A 24,250-nucleotide genomic window follows, 5' to 3' on the forward strand; every position below is an offset into this window, starting at 1 on the left:
AAATCCAACATAATGCATTTGCAACCAGCATGGATCCAGACCAGCCCTTGCATCCGCGCAGTCTGGTCAGGATCCATACTGTGTGCTTTTCAAAAACTATTGCAATTAGAGAAACCTTTGGCGAACAGTATGGATCCTGACCAGACTGCGCAGATGCGCAGGCTGGTCTGGATCCGTGCTGGTCATAAATGCACTATGTTGGTTTTCTTATGGAGCTGTTCCCCACCTTTTTTCAAAAAAACGAAAGGCAGTCTAGAAAGGAGCTGTTCTCCCGTCCGGCCATATCCTGTTTGTCTGTTTGGTTTTTGCACTTTGTGTCTGGTCATAACTCTGCCATTAATCAAGGGATTTTAAAATTATTTGACACAGTTGTTCCCCTTAATGGTATGACATGTCACATGAAAGACCCAAACTCCAGCTGCAAGGTCAAGTTCACACTTAGAAGTCAAAAGTTAACAGGGTCTGTTTCGTGTTTTGTAACTCCACATGGGATGTGCAAGATTAAGACTGCTTATTCCAAAGTCTAGATTACTTGGAGGTAAAAAAAAAATAACAGACTCTATTTCATGTTCAGTCCATATTCCATTAAGGAATGTTGAAATTACTTGGTAGAGCTACAAAAATTCCGCACAAGGAGGCGACATGTAGCTAAAAAAACCAAGGTCAAATTAGTCACACTTTGAGGTTAATGGTTAACCAGGTCTGTATTATGCTGGGATTATAACTCTTCCATTTCATCAAGATATTACAGTAAATTGGTACAAATGTTACCCATACTGAAATGATTTGTTGCGCCAAAGTACCTTATCTCAAAGGTCAAGGTCACTAAGTTCCAAGATTTCTCAAGGAATATAGCCATATGTAAAGAATTTGCCATTTTGACTAAATAAACGGCTGTGACTCTAGTGTTAGTAGAGTAATCTTACCTTATCAAACATGAATGAGATCATGCAGCTTTATACATTCTGTGTAAATTTAATGAAGATAACTCATAAACTCTCACAGGCTATAACTCTTATATGTCTAAAGTCAAAGCCATTGCCAAATTCAATCAAAAGCTTTTGGCCATAAACATTCTGTTGGCGCTTTATGAGGATGGCTCAAGAAATAAAGTCTCAAAGGCATTAACAATATAAAATGAGGCAAATCTTGACAAATTCAAGGGCTGTTACTCTGATGTGACTATTGAAAGCAGCCTTAAGCATTACCCAACATGTTGGAGATTTTAAGCCAATACACATTTCATGAGAATGTTGCACTATATCAGACAAGACTGAGAATGTAAAGTCATCTGTATTTCATGTTAGTCTCTGAAAAATTGCCTAGGAAATACGTTGGTGAAACTTTTAATAACTTCAAAGGGCATAACCCTGGATTGACCTACAAAATCTAACTCATTAGCCAGACTGACTGAGAATTTGTAACCATACACATTCCATGGAAGTTTCATAAGACAGCTTAACCTTTACCCTGCCAAATTTCTAAAATGGACTGGTCCATCATTCAATTTGGGCAGTACCATTTACTATTTGAAGGGGTTTTCACAAAAAAATTACAGACTGAATAGCAAACAGTGCAGACCATGATCAGCCTGCATGGATGTGCAGGCTGATCTTTGTCTTCACTGGCCACAAAGGCAGGATCAATTGCCGCCAGCAGGCTAAAGTTTAAAACACAAGGTGTCTTAATTCGTTAATGTGAAATGAGGCAAATTTTAATAAATTCAAGGGCCGTTACTTTGTGACTAAAGCAAATTCAGGCTATTATCCAATGTGATCGAGTTTGCTCCTGCACACATTTCATAACGACTGGAATGTAACTTTTATTGCATTGATAAAGTGAAATACCGGTGTAACAACTGGGGCACATAATTTCTATAAGAGTTTCGTAAATATTGCTCAAATAATCAGTCACGGAAGCCCGATTTCAGTCAACGGTAAACACTTTTGCAATAACATGCTTAGTAGGCCCTATTAGTACTGATCGAAATAAAGCAAATAAAGTTTATGTTACATGAACCTTTTACTGCATAATTGTGGAGATTTTGTTTGATATTTTCGTGGTTTGAATTGCTATTTACCTAACCATTGCTGCAAATATTTTATAAACGATTAAGTTTAGTAAAGCAAGGATTTACACAGATTTACATGTACATTTTGCAGTCTTCATATGACTTATAGCTATATTGTTAGTTTTCTTCTTCCGAGAGAAAGAGAAAGCACATAAATTATTGCTCCTTTAAAGTCAGTTTCCCTTTACAGTGAAACTGATTTTTGTCGAGCCTGCTTGCGGTGAGCCTGATATACTCACCGCTTAAATTTTTGTGGTTCGGTGTATGTGTGTCCGGACTATGACTTTGACATGCATGGACCAATCTTGTTTATATTTGGCATGAATGTTTACCTCAATGAGAAGGTGTGTCATGCGCAAACCCCATGTTCCTATCACAAAGGTCAAGGTCACATTTGGAGGTCAACGGTCATATTGAAGTTTGTCCGGAGCATTTCTTCTTCATGCATGGTGGGATTTTGTTGTAGCTTGGCATGAAATTGTTCACCATGTCATGCGCAAACACTAGGTCCCTAGACCTAAGGTCAAGGTTACACTTGACAGCTGGCGGGCTCATCAGTCTGCCCATGGGCATACTTGTTACTCTTAAATTATACCATATAACCATGTGTATGGGATGAATTAACATATGAGCACATTTCAATAACAGAACAGTATAACAACAACAATTTTGTCTTGTCGTAACAATCGTTAATAAATGAAGGATTTGCGAGTTGTAAATGATTTGGTGGACTGATTACATGGTTCAAACTTGTTTAAATCTGTTTAAGAAATAACATCTTTTTAGCTCACCAGAGCATATTTATCTTGATGATCTCTAGGTCAGGTTTGAAACTGGGTCATGTGTGGTCAAAAACTAGGTCACTAGGCCAAATGAAAGGAAAATCTTGTCCACAGTTGAAGTTTGAAACTTGGTCAGAATGGCTGTCTTGATGATCTCTGGGTCAAATTTGAAACTGGGAAAACTAGGTCACTAGGCCAAATCAAAGGAAAATCTTGTTCACACTCTAGAGTCCACAGTTTAAGTTTGAAACTCATGAGAATTACTCAGAATGCTTGTCTTGATGACCTTTAGGTCAAGTTTAAATCTGGGTCATGTGGGATCAAAAACTAGGTCACGTGCTCAAATCACATGAAAAGCTTATTAACACTCTTGAGGCCAGATTTATGATCCTATCTTCATGAAACTTGGTCAGAATGTTTGTCTCAATGACCTCTTGATGATCTCTAGGATAAATTTGAAACTGGGTCATGTGAGGTCAAAAACTAGGTCAGTAGGCCAGATCAACTTTGGTGAGCGATATAGGGCCATCATCTTGTTAGAATATTCATTATCAGCTCATCTGATTTTTTGAAGGAAAAAAAGATAAGTTATTGTCATCACTTGATGGCATTGCTGTTGGCGTTGGCGTTGCCTGGTTAGGTCAGCTTTTCTCCTAAAAATCAAAGCTATCGCTTTGAAACTTGCAATACTTGTTCACCATCAATAGCTGACTCTTTATAGCAAAAACATAACTCCATCCTGTTTCTTGCAAAAATTATGGCCCCGTTTGGACTTAGAAAATATCAGATTTCTTGGTTAAGTTTTGTGTGTAGGTCAGCTTTTCCCCTAAACTATCAAAGCTACTGCTTTTATTCTTGCAACACTTGTTTACCATTAAAAGCTGACTCTGTACAGCAAGATATATAACTCCATCCTGCATTTTGCAAGAATTATGGCCCCTTTTGGACTTAGAAAATAATGGGTATGACAATATTTCTATTATACAGGGACAAAAAAAAAATCAGATGAGCCTCTGCACACGCAAGGCGGTGCTCTTGTTACAACCAGTAACAACAGTAAAGCTGGAAAGGTTACAACATAAACACAATATAAAGGGCTAAAACTATTTATAAAAATTACAGTCGAATTTATTTTGCCATGTGCCATGCAATAAATTCAAACTAAAAAAAAATAGGAAAGTAACTCTAGTTTTTGCAACCCGTGATTTTCATCAAGAAAAAACATGATTTTTGCACCATCTACTATTGCAATGATATAGAGGATAATTGTTGGTTTCGGTGTAATATCACGTTATAATTTCACCGAGTGGGCACCAAAAGTGATATTTTCACGAGTGGCGCAGCCACTCGTGAAAATAACAACTTTTGGTGTTCACGAGTGAAATTACCGTGATATTACATCGATACCAACAATTTTTCTGTTTATTTTATGTCTAAAACTCTACTTTTGTTGTGTTTATTTCAATAAAATGTCGAAATTTGCGGGAAATTTTATCAGGAAGCATCGCAAAGATGACGTCATTTTAACGACGTCATCGTCATATTGTTTCCAGCTTTCAGTACGCTCGGTAAACTTTTTGACGTTAATCCGGGTATCAGATTTGATAATTTTCACTGAGTGGCCAGTGAGATTATCAGGATATAATTCACCGTTATATTTCGATAAACCACCGAAAAACATAAAATAAAAACGCATTTTAAACTCTTATACGACATTTTTGACGTACGCAAGTTCGCTCCAAGATCTGACGTTTACGTCATATTTTTTTCACAAAAGGGGGAAAAACGCTCGGTAAAGACAGTAAGATTGTCGGAAACAGAAAGACAACTAGATTTCAAAAAGCCTCTTTATGCTTTCCGGTTTACAAAAAGTACAGAGAGAGAATTATTTCAAAGAATAATCTTCTGTAACATATGGTCGAAATGCCAATTTCTAATACCTGCTGGCTGCCACAGCATATTTCGCCCAGACATGAAAAAAAAATTAGCAGAAGTGATTATATAGTGAGTCATAGCGCTCATGTTTCACAAATCGCGAATGTCCATTGACTTGCAAGGACTATCTTACGTAAACCCATGTGTTAATACCGGTAGATACAAAGTAACATATATAGTCGGTCTCTAGAACACATCTAATTTTAACATCTACGACGACATTTAGCCTTCTAAAGTTTATAACAGAAGTTCATGTTAATCGGTAGCTTTCGTTGAACCAACTGATTTTGACCGTTTAAAAATATGTGACAGCGAAACTGGTGCTGCTCTCGGGGTTGGCATGGATTCTAACGACAAAGAGGATGAACCGGGAACGTTCGAATCTATGAACCCTACACTAGAGTACATGGCCAAAAAGTTTTTCAGTGTTCCATCACCAACGAATTTGATATACTGTTCTCCGCAGCTTTCGTTTTCTTTTTCAATTTTTTGAAATTTGTCGACACCGTGTTCGACATCTTTCTTCATTTTTTCTAACAAAGCAAATAACTTGGTGGCTTCGGACTCATTCGCCATTATTTCTATGGAACATTTTAGTTCCAGGAGTGATTGGACAGCATCATAAAAGTTCTTTCTTTCATCTAGATGCATTTTCGTAACTTTCTCTACCTCAGATTTTAATAAACACAACTGATGTTTAGCAGATGTATAAACCTTATCGAGTCTTCTCTCAAAATCTTGAAGGTCGTTCAAAACTTTTACTTTACTGTTTTTGAATGTTTCATCGCTTTTGCTCAATTCTCGAGCTCTTGCTAAATGATTCTCCACGGTTTTCTTCATAGATTCTATTTCCGGTTGGACTAAATGTTTTGCTTTGTCTGCGGAATCAACGCTGCAAATGCGATGATCACGTGCCGCGCATTCCCAACACATCAACTGCGCATGTGTAAAACAATAAGCGTCACATGGTTTTCCGCCATGCGATTCGCACAGTTTAGGTAGAACCTCTGGACTTCTTGTGCCTCTTTCGTGCATGTTTAATGTCTTCATTAACGATCCGACGAGAGAATCCGTTGGCAAAGTATTCACCCATGCTTCCACATCGAAATTCCCTTTAGATTTTATTGAAGTTTTCTTCCTGCACAAAGGACACGAGATTTCCACGTGAGTTTTGTGCGTGTGAATGTTCTGTACAACGTGACTGCTGAGACATTCTTGACAGAAGATATGGTCACATGGTAATGTCTTTGGTTGGCGATACTGGTCCAAACAGATGCTGCAACTAAGGTATTCGTCTTTCAAGTTATTCACCAATCGTTTTGCCATATCTGTAAAATAAAACAGTTACTAGTACATGTATAAATAACCTGTGACAAAAAATCAATAAAGTTGTCTCAGAAAAAAAGCTCGGATTTAAGACAACTTTCTCTGCATATTTGAAAAGGACACAAGACAAGACAAATTCCAAGTTCTCTTATTTCTTATAACAAGGGCATTTGACAGGATACGAAATGATACGCGAAAAATCACGTGCCGTCCGGCTGATTATTTTGTGGGTAACTACAGATTTTTAAAAAAAATATCATCTATTCTGCACTGGAAAACATTTGCGTTTTGTTTTGTTTTTGTTGGGTTTAATGTCACACCGACACAATTATAGGTCATATGGTGTTTTTCCAGCTTTTGAATGTGGGGGAAGACCCCAGGTGCCCCTCCGAACATGATTTCATCACGGATGGCTTCCTCGAGAATTCAACGCCCCAAGCGAGGCTTGAACCAATATCGGTGAAGAGCAAGTGATTGGGAGTCAATGACCTTAACCTTTCGGCAACGGGGGCCCTCTCTGGAAAACATAGGACCTTGTTATTCAAATGCGTATTTATATTTGTCAGTCATGAAAAAGTAAATTTAAGCAAAACAAATGAAAAAAAAAAGTTTTAAGTTCGTTTGTCCGCATTTTTTAGTTCCTTTCGAATAGCGTGGGAAATATTTGTTCAGGACATGCATTGTTTCAAAACGTCTATGTTTTATATACATGTATACGTTTAGACCAAAAGTTTTTTGTAAGTGTAAATAAGACGACAATATTTTTGGTTTTATTTCGATATGCATTGGCATCTTTAGGCCATAACACTTAATGAAGAGCATGTGCTTTAGAATCTTTAGTTAAACATTAAAGTTCACAAGGTCCCAAAATTCACAGCCATAAAGGAATTTTGTAAACCTATAGCTAGACACAATTACATAGTTTGCGTTGTAAAATTAATCAATGAGAGGATCATTACGAAAGATAGATGATCTATTACGGGACCAGCGTTTTTTTTTTTTGTTTTTTTTTTTTTTTTTTTTTTTTTTTGTTTTGTTTTTTTCATACTGAGCGAGTTCAACTCGCAGACAAGGGTTAGCAAGACGGACGACGGACATCAAGCGGTCACAACGGCTCACCATGAGCCTTTGGCTCAGGTGGGCTAAATATTTGGCCAGCAGTTCCACACAAGAAGAATTTTTCAATTTCTACTATACATATATAGGGAAATGTGACCACGCCCCCCTTTCCGCCATGTTTTTTGACGAATCCGAATAAATTGAACAATCTTGGTAGAGGGCAAAACGAGAAAATTTCTGGCACTGCCCTGTAAATTAATGTGCATGTTCCATATCATAATGCACGTGTAATATTGGTAGTGTTTAAAGCACGTGTATGACGGATCGTTTATATTAGTGCAGATTCACAGTGTAACCAATGTCTGTATAGATTTCGTCCATTGTATATTTAAATTTTTAAGTACAGAAAATGAGCTATTTAGACGAATCGTATTACATGTAGCAGCAGGGTCTACTTTTTACTTTTGTATTTATTTATGCACAAGAAAGAAATAATATACCAACCTCAATATGTAATCCTTGTTTGGTCTGTAAAGATATCGGTAGACATAAAACCACGTTTAATCTTTCAGATCGGTTCATGTACATTAATCGATAGTTTGAATATGAACGGATATATATTTATAATATTGATTATAACTAGGGCTTCACTAAATAACCTTTTGATTTCATTGACAAATACAGTTTCTTATCTTGGAGTATGGTGGACTGGTTTCTGCCATTCCGTGTTTACGCCCCTTAAAAGGTTAACAAACTGCCTAATTGTCTTGCCTTCTTGTCTTCGAGTTTGGGCCGGGGCGAAGAGACGAATACACGAAACATTTAAAGACGCGCCACAGAATAACTGTATCTTTTTGTATTTCAATGATGGGAACTGCAGATGATCTGCATTAAAAAAGAAAAGAAAAATACTTTAAGTATATGTATCTGCTGAGAAATTGACTGTGATATATATTAGGCCAAGGCAATGTGTTTAATGTCTAAACATTCTATTGGATGACTGTAGCTTTATGTACACAATATTTGATATATTAACCCGAATTTATACGATACCACCTTTTTTTTTACAGTGTAAGGTGATTATTTATCTATGTTTTCAAACCTGTACTGAAAAGTGATTGACTGAATAAGTTTGCAGATGAAGTTTTAAAAGCACCATTATTCAATTTATTAGCCCTGGGAGTTTGGGGGGGGGGGGGTCTAAATTTTATGCCATTTTGTTTTAAGTGTCTTCTAAAACTCGAAACGAACAGTAAACTATTTTAAAATATTCCATGTTAATATACCAAAGATAACCCATAAACGCAGCCTAAGGGGCAACAATTACCGGCAAACCTTACGGCATTCAAGCCATCTTGCTTTATTCGACTGGATTGTTTACGTCGTGGAAATTTTAATATTTCGACAAACATTGGTGATCATTTAGGCATATTTGTTTGCATTTGATAAGGTCGATCTTCTTTAGTACCGTATAAAAGACATGTTTGGAACTGTATCAACTAGAAGACTTTTCAAAAATGTATGAGTTAATTAGACATACTTGTCTTTTGTAAGTTCAGGGACAATTTATGAAGCATTTAGATCCTTTCCTGATAAATTTATTGATCTGGCAAAGAACTGTATTTTGTCAAGTTGTGGCAGTAAGACAAAATGACAACCGTAGTACGATTTTGCAATACGTCGTGTGCTTAGGCAAAAAGTCGCGAAAATCATGAACCTCCCCTCGAAATATAAGTAAATGAAAACGACAATCTTTCACATTTTATTTCTGATAATAAAAAGAACAAACCTATTTTAACGATTACTCTATTCCGACTTCAAAGGTTGATTCGTCTAAGTCCAACCTTCCCTCGTATGTAATGAAAGGTCGACAACCGAAATTGATTTCTTAATTAAATAAAAGTCATTCAAGTGCTCATAACAACATAATTGTTTTTTAATTGGTACAAGGTTTTTAATACACAAACTGGTTATTTTGGCAATTATTTGCTATATAATTATACGATAACAAAGTTCCTCAACAATCAGCTGGGGACGAACATATTAAGGGCAAATGTTCGCTTCAGAATTAAGCACGGGGACAAACGTTCATTTGGGAGTGGGGGCTGGGGGAGGGAGGCAAGTGTTTTCCATTGATGGGACAATTGTCCAGCAGACCTCTTATTCCATTTGGGGCGGGGTAAGACTCCTGAGGAGAAATTGTGGGTTCAACGAAAATCGTCGGATTTGTAGAATGTGTTTGATTTTGAACCGCTCACAGTAAAGTAACATATTGTACAATACAAATCATCATCGAGATTCACGAAACAAAACTATAAACTACATACATTTTTTTATCTTCAATCAATTTCTAATATATGCGCCATTTAAATTTTGTTTGTGAGTGATCTGTCGCTTTTCTGAAAACTGATTTGAAAGTTCATTCTTTTCATTATTTGCGATTGTCAGTGTTAATTTGAATGACACGTCGTCGTGTAGAAATCCCATTTGTATGGATCATTAACTGAAGGTGAATATCGGATATGAACATTCACCTAAAGTCATTCCGTAATTAAAAATGGTTGTAGAAATACAATCTCCAATCACATGCCTATTTTTTATTAGTTGTTTAGGAAAGTTATGGAAAGATTATTTTTAAACATCTTACAACATTCATGATATATTCAAAGTAATGGTCGGGAGGGCTAAGTCGCTTTCCTACGGAAGTGAAGGCCCCGGGTCCGATTCCTAGCTACTCCCATTGCGATGTGTCTTTGGGAAAGGCACTTTATCACGATTTCCTCAGTCGACCTAGCTGCAAATGGGTACCAGCAAATTACTGGGATGAGGTATAATTGGCTTTACCCGTTCTTTAAATAGGGTCGCTCTAAAGCTCTATAGGGTTTCTTTTCATTGTTTCACAAATCGAGTGTAAATAATTTTTACCTTTGCCTTTCTTACAAGGCCAATCTACTGTGTGTCAATTGTTAGATATCTACCAACAAATTTGCCTGTTTTTCGATAACATGTATAGTTTTGTGCGACATATCGAAAGCATTTTATCGAGTATGGCAAAAAGGTCCAATTTTCAAACTAAAGCAAAACGGAATAATTGGGAATCTTTTGCAGTGGACAAAATATTATCTTCTCACATCGTCTTTGATATTAAAACTGTATCTACCGGTATCCTCCAACGCTCGGTTCCTGGACAGTTATTCTTTTTAATCTGTAGGAATGATATTACTGACAATCTTTTGTGTGTAGCTCGTCTGTTTGCTGACCATAGCTCTTAAGCTGTCTCATCTGCAGACATAGAAGTCTTGCAGCACATCTCGGATACCGATCCTCTGGAAATTAGTGACAGGTGTTGTCAATGGCTGGTTGAATTGATTAATCCTTTTAAAACAGTATACTAAGTAAGTATATTTAACAATTAGGATTAGAACGCAAACCTGCATTGACATTCAATAAAGTTAGTCTGTCATAAACACAGTAATGTTTAGATATGACAGTTAATGCCATGATCATATCATGACAATATGAAGAAGAAATGATGGGTTTAAATTCAAACAGGGCTGAAGAAGAAATGATGGGTTGCAAATGGCATATGGCTGAAGAAGAAATTATGGGTTGTTATTGACACAGCGCTGAAGAAGAATTGACTCAGGGTTGCAGAAGAAATGATGGATTTTAACTGACACAGCGCTGAAGAACAAATGATTGGTTTAAACAGCTGGAATAGGGCTGAAGAAGAAATGATGAGTTTAATCTGTCACAGGATTGAAGAAGAAATGCTGGGTTGTAACTGACACAGGAATGAAGAAGATATGCTGGGTGTAACTGACACAGGAATGAAGAAGAAATACTGGGTTGCAACTGACACAGGACTAAAGAAGAAATGCTGGGTTGTAACTGACACATGACTGAAGAAGATATGCTGGGTTGCAACTGACACAGGACTGAAGAAGAAATGCTGGGTTGTAACTGACACAGGACTGGGTTGCAACTGACATAGGACTGAAGAAGAAATGCTGGGTTGCAACTGACACAGGAATGAAGAAGAAATGATGAGTTTAATCTGACACAGGACTGAAGAAAAAATGCTGGATTGCAACTGACATAGGACTAGGTTGCAACTGACACAGGACTGGGTTGTAACTGACACAGGAATGAAGAAGAAATGATGAGTTTAATCTGACACAGGACTGAAGAAGAAATGCTGGGTTGTAACTGACACAGGACTGAAGAAGAAATGCTGGGTTGTAACTGACACATGACTGAAGAAGAAATGATGAGTTTAATCTGTCACAGGACTGAGTAAGAAATGCTGGGTTGTAACTGACACAGGACTGAAGAAAAAATGTTGGGTTGTAACTGACACAGGACTGAAGAAGAAATGCTGGGTTGTAACTGACACAGGACTGAAGAAGAAATGATGAGTTTAATCTGACACAGGACTGAAGAAGAAATGCTGCGTTGTAACTGACACAGGACTGAAGAAGAAATGCTGGGTTGTAACTGACACGGGAATGAAGAAGAAATGCTGGGTTGTAACTGACACAGCGCTGAAGAAGAAATGCTGGGCTGTAACTGAAACAGGATTGAAGAAGAAATGATGAGTTTAATCTGACACAGGACTGAAGAAGAAATGCTGGGTTGTAACTGACACAGGACTGAAGAAGAAATGCTGGGTTGCAACTGACACAGGACTGAAGAAGAAATGCTGGGTTGTAACTGACACAGGACTGAAGAAGAAATGATGAGTTTAGTCTGACACATGACTGAAGAAGAAATGCTGGGTTGTAACTGACACAGGACTGAAGAAGAAATGCTGGGTTGCAACTGACACAGGAATGAAGAAGAAATGCTGGGTTGTAACTGACACAGGACTGAAGAAGAAATGGTGAGTTTAATCTGACAGATGACAAGAAGAAATGCTGGGTTGTAACTGACACAGGACTGAAGAAGAAATGCTGGGTTGTAACTGACACAGGAATGAAGAAGAAATGCTGGGTTGTAACTGACACAGGACTGAAGAAGAAATGACGAGTTTAATCTGACACAGGAATGAAGAAGAACTGCTGGGTTGTAACTGACACATGACTGAAGAAGAAATGCTGGGTTGTAACTGACACAGGACTGAAGAAGAAATGCTGGGTTGTAACTGACACAGGACCGAAGAAGAAATGATGAGTTTAATCTGACACAGGACTGAAGAAGAAATGCTGGGTTGTAACTGACACAGGACTGAAGAAGAAATGCTGGGTTGTAACTGACACAGGACTGAAGAAGAAATGATGAGTTTAATCTGACAGAATGAAGAAGAAATGCTGGGTTGTAACTGACACAGGAATGAAGAAGAAATGCTGGGTTGTAACTGACACAGGACTGAAGAAGAAATGCTGGGTTGTAACTGACACAGGACTGAAGAAAAAATTATGAGTTTAATCTGACACAGGAATGAAGAAGAAATGCTGGGTTATAACTGACACAGGATTGAAGAAGAAATGCTGGGTTGTTACTGACACAGGACTGAAGAAGAAATGCTGAGTTGTAACTGACACAGGAATGAAGAAGAAATGATGAGTTTAATCTGACACAGAAATGAAGAAGAAATGCTGGGTTGTAACTGACACAGGAATGAAGAAGAAATGCTGGGTTGTAATTGACACAGGACTGAAGAAGAAATGCTGGGTTGTAACTGACACAGGAATGAAGAAGAAATGATGAGTTTAATCTGACACAGGACTGAAGAAGAAATGCTGGGTTGTAACTGACACAGGACTGAAGAAGAAATGCTGGGTTGCAACTGACACAGGACTGGGTTGCAACTGACACAGGACTGGGTTGTAACTGACACAGGAATGAAGAAAAAATGATGAGTTTTATCTGACACAGGACTGAAGAAGAAATGCTGGGTTGCAACTGACACAGGACTGAAGAAGAAATGCTGGGTTGTAACTGACACAGCGCTGAAGAAGAAATGCTGGGTTGTAACTGACACAGGAATGAAGAAGAAATGCTGGGTTATAACTGACACAGGATTGAAGAAGAAATGCTGGGTTGTTACTGACACAGGACTGAAGAAGAAATGCGGAGTTGTAACTGACACAGGACTGAAGAAGAAATGCTGGGTTGTAACTGACACAGCGCTGAAGAAGAAATGCTGGGTTGTAACTGACACAGGACTGAAGAAGAAATGATGAGTTTAATCTGTCACAGGACTGAAGAAGAAATGCTGGGTTGTAACTGACACAGGACTGAAGAAGAAATGTTGGGTTGTTACTGACACAGGAATGAAGAAGAAATGCTGGGTTGTAACTGACACAGGACTGAAGAAGAAATGATGAGTTTAATCTGACACAGGACTGAAGAAGAAATGCTGCGTTGTAACTGACACAGGACTGAAGAAGAAATGCTGGGTTGTAACTGACACAGGAATGAAGAAGAAATGCTGGGTTGTAACTGACACAGCGCTGAAGAAGAAATGCTGGGTTGTAACTGACACAGGATTGAAGAAGAAATGATGAGTTTAATTTGACACAGGACTGAAGAAGAAATGCTGGGTTGTAACTGACACAGGACTGAAGAAGAAATGCTGGGTTGCAACTGACACAGCGCTGAAGAAGAAATGATGGGTTGTAACTGACACAGCGCTGAAGAAGAAATGATGGGTTGTAACTGACACAGGACTGAAGAAGAAATGCTGGGTTGTAAATGACACAGGACTGAAGAAGAAATGATGAGTTTAAACTGACACAGGACTGAAGAAGAAATGCTGAGTTGCCACTGGCATAGGACTGAAGAAGAAAGGATGGGTTGTAACTGACACATAGAAAAAGTAGAAAACAAAATAGAAGAGGAACATCTTGATATCACTCGGTTACTTCAGTTAGACTGTTAACGATTGATTTTACTATGTCCCTGTTAAGAGATGTACTTTTAAATTATTCTGATAAAAAGAAAACCATTGGCTCGTTCGGGATGATTTCATCCAAAACTGGATATCCAATGTTTACTGACATAATTAACTCCTTTACGTAAATCATTTCAGGATACAAAGTTTTTTTATCATTAAAATCTGATAACTTAATAAAACTAAATCAGTACATTTATAATATTTTGAGTAACTATTTGATTAACTGAATGAATATCTGTTATGAAGATAAGCAATGTACTTTCGTTTGCCTATAAAGAATAGTAAATGTAGGCTATATAAGGTTTATGTAGTTCCCCGACCCCACTCCCCCGCCCCACAGAATAAGGTCTATAAAGGTCCTCTATTACAATCACGTTGTACTTCCTCGCTGCCTTCCTCATGCATCCCCACTCTAAACCTTGACCTAGCCCCAGCTCTTTGAATGTGTTAATATTTCCTAAGCTGTAAATTAAATTTGTTTCTCTGAAAACGTCAGTGTGATCTAGAGTTTCGTTGCGTATAGTCACTTTTACAACTGACGGTCTGATTGCCGTTATCACGTTGCCGTGGCTCTGTCGTCTGTCTACCCGGAAAGGCGGAAAATGTGTCTTCGAAGAAATCAGACTCACGCATATCCTTTAGAAAAACTCTGATGTTACGAAAAGATGCTTCTGGATTGATAGGCCTACACCTAAAGACGAACATCCAGCCCCTTGGCGATGTGCACGCACCTGACTTCTAAGAATATTATGCAGGATAACACTTCGGTAACACTACGGAATTTATTAATGGAGGCCAAAGTTTCCTTTCTGTTAAGGGGACGCATATTGCTACATTCACAGTTCATACAGAAATGCGGAAGGGGTGCATATTCAAGAAATCGATGGTGGGAAAATAAAAAACATATCCCTAAACTGATATAATACTGATGGACACCTGTAATATTCAGTACTTAGTGGATAAGGATGCGGTACTATGAATGTAATAGGAAAACAGAGGTCTTTGTGAAAGTACATTCAACACAAAATATTAAGCTTTTGTATAAGGAAAAAACAGGATTTTTACAATAACAGTGTTCCAAATAATGTCGAAGGGATGAAATTTTCTTTCTAACACACCAGGTTTGCTTAAACATGTAAAAATTTAACGCCACGTCATTTCAGCTCGGGATGGACGCCATACTTCTCATTGATAAAAAATGTAAACAAAAAAATCAGAGTGGGATTAGCATTGCAAGGGCATAACATGACATTCTACACAATGAATACCTTAGAACAGATATCTAAGATGCTACACAGGTCAGGCGGGTTAAATGCATAATGTCGATCACTTGAAATTCATCTTGAAAAGGTGGTTAATTTTAGTTTATTTACATGGTTTTTAATTTTCCCACGACTTCTCGGCGATTCACTGCAAATGTATTACTGCGCCGGACGAAAGGTAACTCTAATAAACAACGGGAGACAACTTAGGTGTCAGCAGGTGTACGATTTAAAAAAAAAACATGTCGATGATTATAATTTCTTATCAAATAATGAATCCTATTCAGATCTTCGTCTTTAATATTAGAAAATTATTAATTTCTGTGGACATTTATCAAAAAATATTACTTACAGTGGACTACTTTGCGCATCAAACTGGTTTCCGCTTCATTTGTGAGGCACTTCCGTTATACTTTTTGACAACAATAACAAAACACAAAATGAATCAATAAAGTCACTTATAAACCGATTGCTATTTAAATCAGTGTAAGTATAATTGTTGTTCCAACATTATACATGTTCGTTACGTTATGAGATAAAGTTTATCTTGAACTGCATAATCCATTAATTACGTTTAGATGATATTGCATTTACAATTTATTTGACCCCGTTTATTTACGTGAATGACAGCATTGTCGTGCAACTCGTGCAAACACAGTTATGAAAAGAATGGTGGAGAATTCAAGGACAAATTATAAATGACATTAAAGTGAGGATAACTGTATATTCGTCCGGTTTTTGATCATTGACATTCCTGCTGTGTATTAATAAGTTTTGTGAACAATATTAGAATGTTACTTTTGCACATATACACATTGATTGGATCTCTCAACCAAATTCCGTACCTTATTTTAGGGATTTTTAAGACAATAAATTTTCAAAAGTTTGTAATGTGTTTTGATACTTAAGTGCATTGTAGTTCATGAATACCAATTAAGTTAAAAATTAATAATGGCAACATTTCTAGGCCCTTATTGTAAGCCACTAGACGTCTGTTACGATAAATGTTTAATGTATTAAGGGGAATATACTCTTTCAGTTTTGGAATGTGGCATTCCTTGACCACCGTATCTTTTCTTATGCACTACTTTGTAAACAAACTAAATAATGTGCTTTAGCTTACATATGCGAAATAAAAAGCAAGACAGTGAACTTATTTCACATTCTTTCTTTAAATTAGAATCTGTAGGAGATTGATAAATGTTTGGACAAGGTGAAGCACTATTATTTTCGCACAAAAAAGTATTAATTGTTGACTTTGAATGTACACAATAAGTCTTATGTAATTCAACAATAACTTTCTTGTTTCAGTTTTTCTAATTTTTATTTTAGTGAGCAATCCTTTGTGTACTTATAACAGTTGAAACAGTATCCATTTCATGTACCAAAATCTTGTACTTTTTTGCAGGTAAATTTTATCATACCCCACCCACTTTTTCTAATTTCAAAGTATGCGTCCCCTTAATAGCGTTTTACATTTCGATATTTTATTCCTGTATGCGCTATTTAGTTTGCTGAATGCGTTTGCGATACGGCTATTGTATAACATTGCATATGACTAAGATAATTGAACCATGTATGTATTGAGTGTTACATATTTTGCTATTTTAACCTTCTTATATACCAGCTGAATAAAGTACGGTTTCGAATATTCGGTGCAAGCGTACGTACACTTTTCAAGGAGTTGGTTTACAGAAGATAGTAAAGATTTATCCACACACATTAAATATTCCCGTCTTCGACAAGATTTTCAGTCGTTGAAAAACTTCACTGTTTTTGACCGATGGTGGATTTGTGTGTTACAAACGGCGAAGTTATCTTTGCGTAGAGTTTATCTCGCAATCAGTGTGCATTAAAATGGCGTTTTGACAAAGTCTCTCCGAATTTGTTGCAAAAAAAAAAAAAAAAAAACAACAAAGAAACATAAAAAAAACCAAAAAAAAACAGATCTTAAGATTGAATCGTGGTTTATTTTGCTCTTCATAATTTCTTTGCGAGGGGTGTGTTGTTATCTTTCTGGTCCTTTGGGATAATGAAGGCCACTCGAATGGATAAGATGTGCAATAGAGTTTCGCTTAAGCCGGTGCTAGGGATGAGGGGCGTGAGAGGTGTTGCACAAGACAAGACAAGACAAGACAATTGTATTGCAAATCATTTAGGCTTAAAAGCCCATCATGACATAAATATTACATAATACAAGACATACAGCAAACAGTGGCGTACATCACGATATAAAAGTTACTATACTGTAAAGAGTTATATAACATGTAGACGAGCGACAGAAAAGACAAAGTCACAACCATAAAACACACAAACAAACAAAACAAAAACGGTCATCTTTGACAAGTTTACAAGAGTTGTACAACTTGACATAGATCTATTCAAATCAACAAACAGAAGCATAATTAATGTTTAGATAAGTAGCTTCAAAACAGAAGCAATCAACCAAATATTTATCTCTCATGTACAGACTCGATCAAACTGAGTCTGCTATTATTCTGCTTGGTTGCATTTCTATGTTTCCGAAGAATCTTTTTACAGATTTTGTAAAATGTAGTGCAATAACAACGGTAAATTCTCTAATTGACCAACACAATAATTACACCTTTATTTGTCACCTTTGAAAGAATTATTCTAGCTGAATAAGTAGAGAACAAGAGTTCTATCCGTCGTAGGTTCGAATCCCGAGAGCAAGGCATACGCATGATCCTCTCCTGCGTATCGATTTACTGAGAGTACAAGAAAAAAAAAATTTACGTGAAATGTAATTCTTTCACAACCCAGCCTCTGTTTTTTGTGGGGGATTTGTCAATTTATTGCATGGAACAGGTAAGTAGTCTAGAAAAACTGGTAAGGTAACTGACAGCTGTATTTCAATGAAACATTAAAGAAAATTGGGTTACACACAACAATTACAATTATTTTCAGATCATTATATGATATTTACTAAAATAATGGAATGTCTGGCGTTTTTGCATGTCGCGGGAAGAATAGTCATAAAGGTTTACAAAGATTAAGCTCAATATAATTTTAAAAGCTGTATCGACAATATTGCAGTGCGGTCAAAATCCATGACGTGAAAAAAATGTACAAACATTACAATATCCAGCTATTCAAAACCATCGACCGTAAACTTTACGATACCTTAATCTTCCCATTTTGTACTGCAATAGTTTATGTGAAAGCTTTCGTTAAAACGGGAAAGTCACGTTGTTACATCAGATTAAATATACTTGCTCTACAGTGAAGCTATCAGCAAGAATGAGATTGTTGTTGAACTGCGTTTTTCTTGTGTTGTGTAACAAATTAGACTGTTACGCACATGCTGACGGGAAAGAGGATGGTTTATTAACAGATCCTTACCTCGAAGTGATACAATTTTATAATATACCGTCGGAACGAAACTTTACGGTTGAAGTTCTGGAACAATTAATTCACGACTTTGCTGGGAGGATCCACTGTGATGAAGGGGCACAAGACCACGGAGAGGATACGGAAGCTTGTCCTGATAAATTCGTAAGTAAATGTATTGTTAAAGTTAGTATTAAAGCGACAACAATTTTTTTTTTATTTTTTTTTCTTGAAATAAGTGCTATATTTCTTAAGAAGGCTTTAAAACTTAATTATTGTCAAACTTTGTTACGGAAACACATGAGAATTTGCTGTTTTTACTACCTTTTTACGATGAAAAAACCGAAAAGCGTTTTTCACGCTTTTACTCCACGTAAACTGTCTCGATTATAAATATCTATACTTTGAAGTCATAATTTGCTATTTCAGCTATAGCGCTACTGGTTATGCCTTTATTGCCGCGGCGGTCCGGGGTTCGATTCCCGACGCGGTCATCTTTTTTTCTCTTGATTTTGGATTTTTTAAAAATATTTTAGACACAAAAAATCATATTGTAATGTTCATAATATGATCAAACTTCAATTTGAAATAAACATTATTTTTTAGCCAAATCTGGAGTTGCAGTGCCTTTAAGAGCCGCTCCAGGTATATACATGGACATGAACGTTGAAAATCGCTGATGCCATTAAACTGTACTTCACAATAAATGTTCAGTGATTTAGCAATTTCAAGCAATTTGGAAATAAATTGTTAATCACTTATGTTAGAACAGACCTGAATGAGCGGCTAATCTAGAAAATTAATAATTTAAAAAGGAATGGACTCTAGATTTTCAAAACATTAACTAAACTAAACTAAAAATGATCTTCCTTTAGCATTGAAGTTTGGTCAAATTGTCATGCGGTGACATTAGTGTTCAAAACTTTCAAAAATTTTGTTTTAAAAATGTTTAAAAATGGTTGTATATGTAAAAACTCGAACTTTGTCAATAATTTTAAAAGAACAAAAAGAATTTACATGCTGTCATTATAAAAATGTTTTATTTCGTACTAAACATTGATAAGATCTTGCAGTGTCAAACTAATTGCTATTATACGTCTGTTAATGGTCTTACTGCTTTTATTATATAATCTTAATATCTGTTTATGAGATAATAATCTTTTGACACGCAAGGACAGAGGTCCCTGGTCGCATGAAATCACGTGAAAAATCACTAGGTATCGCGGTATGCGAGATTTGTTGCTAGGGGACATGTAGGTTTCCTGCAATCTGATTGGTTAATTTTATTGTTGTCACGATCACCATAAAAAGTCAATGATAACAGTAGATCAGAAGAGTTTTACCTACGAAATAAGAAGGACATATACTTCTGCGTTTCATGTCGAGATATCCGACTAGATAATTACAAAGTTTTAATTAATTCTATTGTGTTTATAGAAATTATTGATATTATGTGGACATCCATATATTGTTGTTGAAAACTGAATAAAAGAAGAAACAGAATCTGGATTTTGCTAAATCCCCCAATTAAGCGGACTTAAGCTAAACAAATTGTAAATACTCCAAAAACTGAATTTTAGCTAAAATATTCCCCAAAGAAACTTCACGTAACACGCGCAGCGTTACAAAATAATTAACTTAAGAACTTGAGTTTTTGTTTCTAATCTATTCCCAAAAAAATGCTGACTTAGAAAAAAGTCGTGTTTGAGCCGGGAATCGAAACCGTACTGCCTGTAAAACAAAATCTTTCTACCATGGTAACCAATACACCAAAGAGGAATCCGTACTTAACGACCGTTTATAAAGCTTTATAATTAAGGCAGTTTACCTTCAGTACCACGTGTCACTTTTAAATGAAAAGAAAATGGAAAAAAAATCCATCTCATTCTCATGTTTCAGTCAGTAAGAGTTTTAAGCTTTAAAAAAAAAAAAAAATAATAAATAATAATAATAATAAGAAATATAACAGTCACTTCCTGATATCTTTTTTTTTTTTTCTTTGTTGTATGTTCTGGTGGGGCTTTTTACTTGTTACGAATCCACAACTTGATTTTGAGTCCAAAACTAGACTGCATTACCTATATAATTATATGACTATTATGTTTGAATTAAAATATTTTTAAATTTAAAAGATAAAAGATATGTTTTCTACAAATTTATTATAAATAAATCTTAACACAAAAGCGCTCAAGTATATAAATGTGTGAGAACAATATATATATTATATCGAGCATTAAATCGAACATTATTAGTACAAGGATATTGTTACTGCAAAAAAGTCTGAAATTACATGTAATATAATTCAGTTTATTGACATTTTCGTACCTATAGCTTTTAAAAAATCATGCATTATTTTTGTCAAAAGTATGCTTTTGTAGACAGGACTTTCCATAAATGGTCACGACAAAAAAAATGAACTTGAAGTTTGCTAGTTCGTTGAGATTAACTTTTAGGAAGTGGCTATTTGTAGGGCTCTCCCGTACGAATAGTGAAATAGCCCGCAGGTGGCTATTCGTACGGCAGTTTTGTAATTGCAATCAAGAAGTCCAAGAAAAGTAGAACGTGGGATGTCTTAAAAAATATCTAGGCGGAGGACCCACGTGCCATCCTCACATTTATACGTCGTCAAAATTTTTTTGCTTTAAAAAATATCGGTGAAATATCCCTCCGACAGCACTAGCACATTAAAATAACAAAACAGTACATTGTTACTTGCATAGGAAGCGTCGTTTTAGGCCCCTTTAATACACTCAGGAATCTATCTCTTATCTCTCTCTTTTGTGCGTAATGTAAAAATGAGCACAGCCCCTAATGTAGAAAAAAAAATGCCAAATTTTGGAAGTGACTACCAAAATGCCTTGCTACTATTTTTAGGTGTAACATAGCTCAAATATATGTGGCAACAAACATAATTATTACAAGATTTAGCTTACCAAAAGGTTCCTTCTAGCACATATTAAATATTCTTTTTAAGGGATATTGTTTTAGCATAATGTTACAAATGTTTAATAATGCAATGAGAAAAGTATGTTTTGTCATTTTTTGTGCAAACTTAATCTAGATCTTTTTAAGAACTATTCTAAGTATTAACAGTTTTATCATAACCCAGAGATGTTTTTTTTAATATAAGCAAGTGCAGTACATATTATGCTATCAAAAGCATTTGTCTTGCAGTATGTATTTCACTTCCGGATATTTTCATCACGCGACTACACCAGCAAGTACCTGCACACTTAACACAAAGAAATTTCGTACATGCGTTTACGATTCGAAAAACAAATCAGGAAGTAAAAAAGTACGCAAAATAAATGACTTGCAAATTTGAAACGCTAGAAGCTAAAGGAACCACATGACCAGGGACAATTTTATTACGTAATTGTTTTGGCGGGAGTCTATTTTTAGATGATGCATATTCATTTAATTAATCTCGATTCTTTACTATGGTATGTTACATGATTTAAACTTTATTATTGTGTCTTCTTGTTCTGTTATTTGCACTATTTAAAAACTGGAATAAAGATTGATTATGCGTAAACACATATTGGGCTAGAGGCTATCTGTAATGAATATGCATAAGTCTAAGATGGCGGCGCCCTACGGGAAATCGGATTCCTTTGACGATACCCTTGTATCCATTACATGCTCAGTCAAGTATGACATGTTCACCATAAGTGTTCCTTCTCTTGAGAAGGAACAATAATGTCATATTCAAAGTATGTAATATGAAAAAGGCAAAGCCTCTGAGCGAGCGTAGCTTAAACGGTAAAGAAATATTCACTGCTTAAAACAATTCCGAGAACCTATACATTCACTTGAAAAGAAACAAACATTTAGTGTCATTATACCTTTAACAGCGAATATCATACGTTGCAAAATTCATGGAAAGCCGGTGTCACGGTGACGTCATTACCTGTTTGTGGCGTTCTATGGCTTTATGCTTATTTATGACATTTTATCCCATTTTCTGGCCAATGCTTGATCTTTTAAAAGAAAATCATATGTTTTTCTACCAACTGGAAATCTTTCTTGCATTATTTTTGAGTGATGGATAATATTCAGCAATCAAATGAAGTTCTGTATTCACTGCCAACAAAGCATTTCCTGTGAGCACCTGTCCTCTAGGGACACGCACTTTGTCAAATAAAAGCAAAATTGAAATTATTTCCATAACATAACTTTTTTAAAAATAAAGACACCTAATGAACATAGAAATTGTAACTCAAATATAAAATTAAAAAAACAGTTTTCCCGACTTTGACGGAAGTAGAACAAAATGGCGGCACCCAAAATGGCGGCGCCCAGACGAGAGGAAAAATTTTCAGCTACATCACTTTTGCTCCATTCGGCACACCTTTGTTATATTCGCCTACACATTGCCGTAAGGCGAGATACGTATCTTCCTTTCAAATGATTGCAGTTGGCATTCTTATATCAACTACATCACGAGTAAGGCATGGAAGAGAGTCAATATTATGCGTAAACTAAAGTTCTCTCTTGATCGTAGATCACTGGAGGTCATATATACATCTTTTATAAGGCCAATTCTTGAATACGCTGATGTTGTCTGGAGTAATTGTACTCTATATGAAATGGACCAACTTGACAAAATTCAGAACGAATGCGCCCGCATCTCGACTGGAGCTACAAAACTTGTCTCTTTAGAAAACTTAAAGAACGAAACAAAATGGGAATCCCTTGCAGAAAGAAGGTATACGCATAAACTCATTCTTTTCTATAAAATGGTTAATAATCAGACACCCGACTACCTCTCTTCTCTTGCTCCCCACTCAAATGAGTCTCGATATAATCTTAGAAACTCGGAAGATGTCCGCGGAGTTCAAGCTCGAACCACACTTTATTTTAATTCATTTTTACCTTCGGTAATTCGGGACTGGAATTTACTGCCTCTAAATGTTCGACAATCTGCATCACTTTCTTCATTTAAAAGTTACCTGAACAAAGACAAAAACAAAGTCCCATCCTACTACTATGTAGGTACTAGAAGACTACAGGTCCTTCACACACGTCTTCGTACAAAATGTAGTTCTCTCAACTATCATCTGTTTCTGAAAAACGTATCCCCTACACCTTTGTGCAACTGTGGTGAAATTGAGACAAACTTCCACTTTTTCTTCGACTGCAGGTTTTATAATGACATTCGTACAATTCTGCTTGACAGTCTTCAAAATTTTAATATTAATCTGGATACACTATTATTTGGGGACCCAGCTCTTTCAGATCAAGATAATTCTCTCATTTTTACATTAGTACAATCTTATATATCAAGCAGCAAGAGATTTCTCAACTGATTCAAACCTATCCAACTCACCGGAAATGAGGCATTGCTTTTCCCTTCCTCTTTTCTTCCTTTCTTTCCTTTCCACTTTTAGTCACTTTCATACGTTTTGCAAAGAATTTCTTTCGTTAGAGTTTTGGTCATTTTCATTTTTTTTTTCAATCAGATATTCCATATTTCGTTAATCTTAAAGCTCAGGGCAGTAGAAATAATAAACTACAAATATCAGACATAGGAGAAGAACTCTATAAGATATTGTCTTTCGTTCTA

At 36.1% G+C, this 24,250-nt stretch overlaps 2 protein-coding genes across 2 annotated transcripts in view; one reads left to right on the top strand and one right to left on the bottom strand.

Moving 5' to 3' along the window:
* Window positions 1-4,001: 4,001 nt before the first annotated feature.
* Window positions 4,002-7,756, bottom strand: LOC128545861 (tripartite motif-containing protein 3-like). The gene is made up of 2 exons (XM_053516714.1): window positions 7,678-7,756; window positions 4,002-6,116 (listed from the first exon to the last, which is right to left on the bottom strand). Exon 2 carries the CDS (start codon window positions 6,112-6,114, stop codon window positions 5,044-5,046), a length of 1,071 nt encoding a protein of 356 aa, XP_053372689.1. The 5' UTR covers window positions 6,115-6,116; window positions 7,678-7,756; the 3' UTR covers window positions 4,002-5,043.
* Window positions 7,757-18,497: 10,741 nt separating this feature from the next.
* Window positions 18,498-24,250, top strand: part of LOC123559746 (zinc transporter ZIP12-like) — a 44,394-nt gene continuing 38,641 nt past the window's right edge. Inside the window, exon 1 of the mRNA XM_045351807.2 lies at window positions 18,498-18,849. Coding sequence (XP_045207742.1) covers window positions 18,595-18,849 — 255 coding nt within the window. The 5' untranslated portion in view covers window positions 18,498-18,594. The remainder of the gene's footprint in view (window positions 18,850-24,250) is intronic.

The sequence above is a fragment of the Mercenaria mercenaria genome, chromosome 10 (genome assembly GCF_021730395.1).
Source record: "Mercenaria mercenaria strain notata chromosome 10, MADL_Memer_1, whole genome shotgun sequence".
Classification (NCBI taxonomy): domain Eukaryota; kingdom Metazoa; phylum Mollusca; class Bivalvia; order Venerida; family Veneridae; genus Mercenaria; species Mercenaria mercenaria.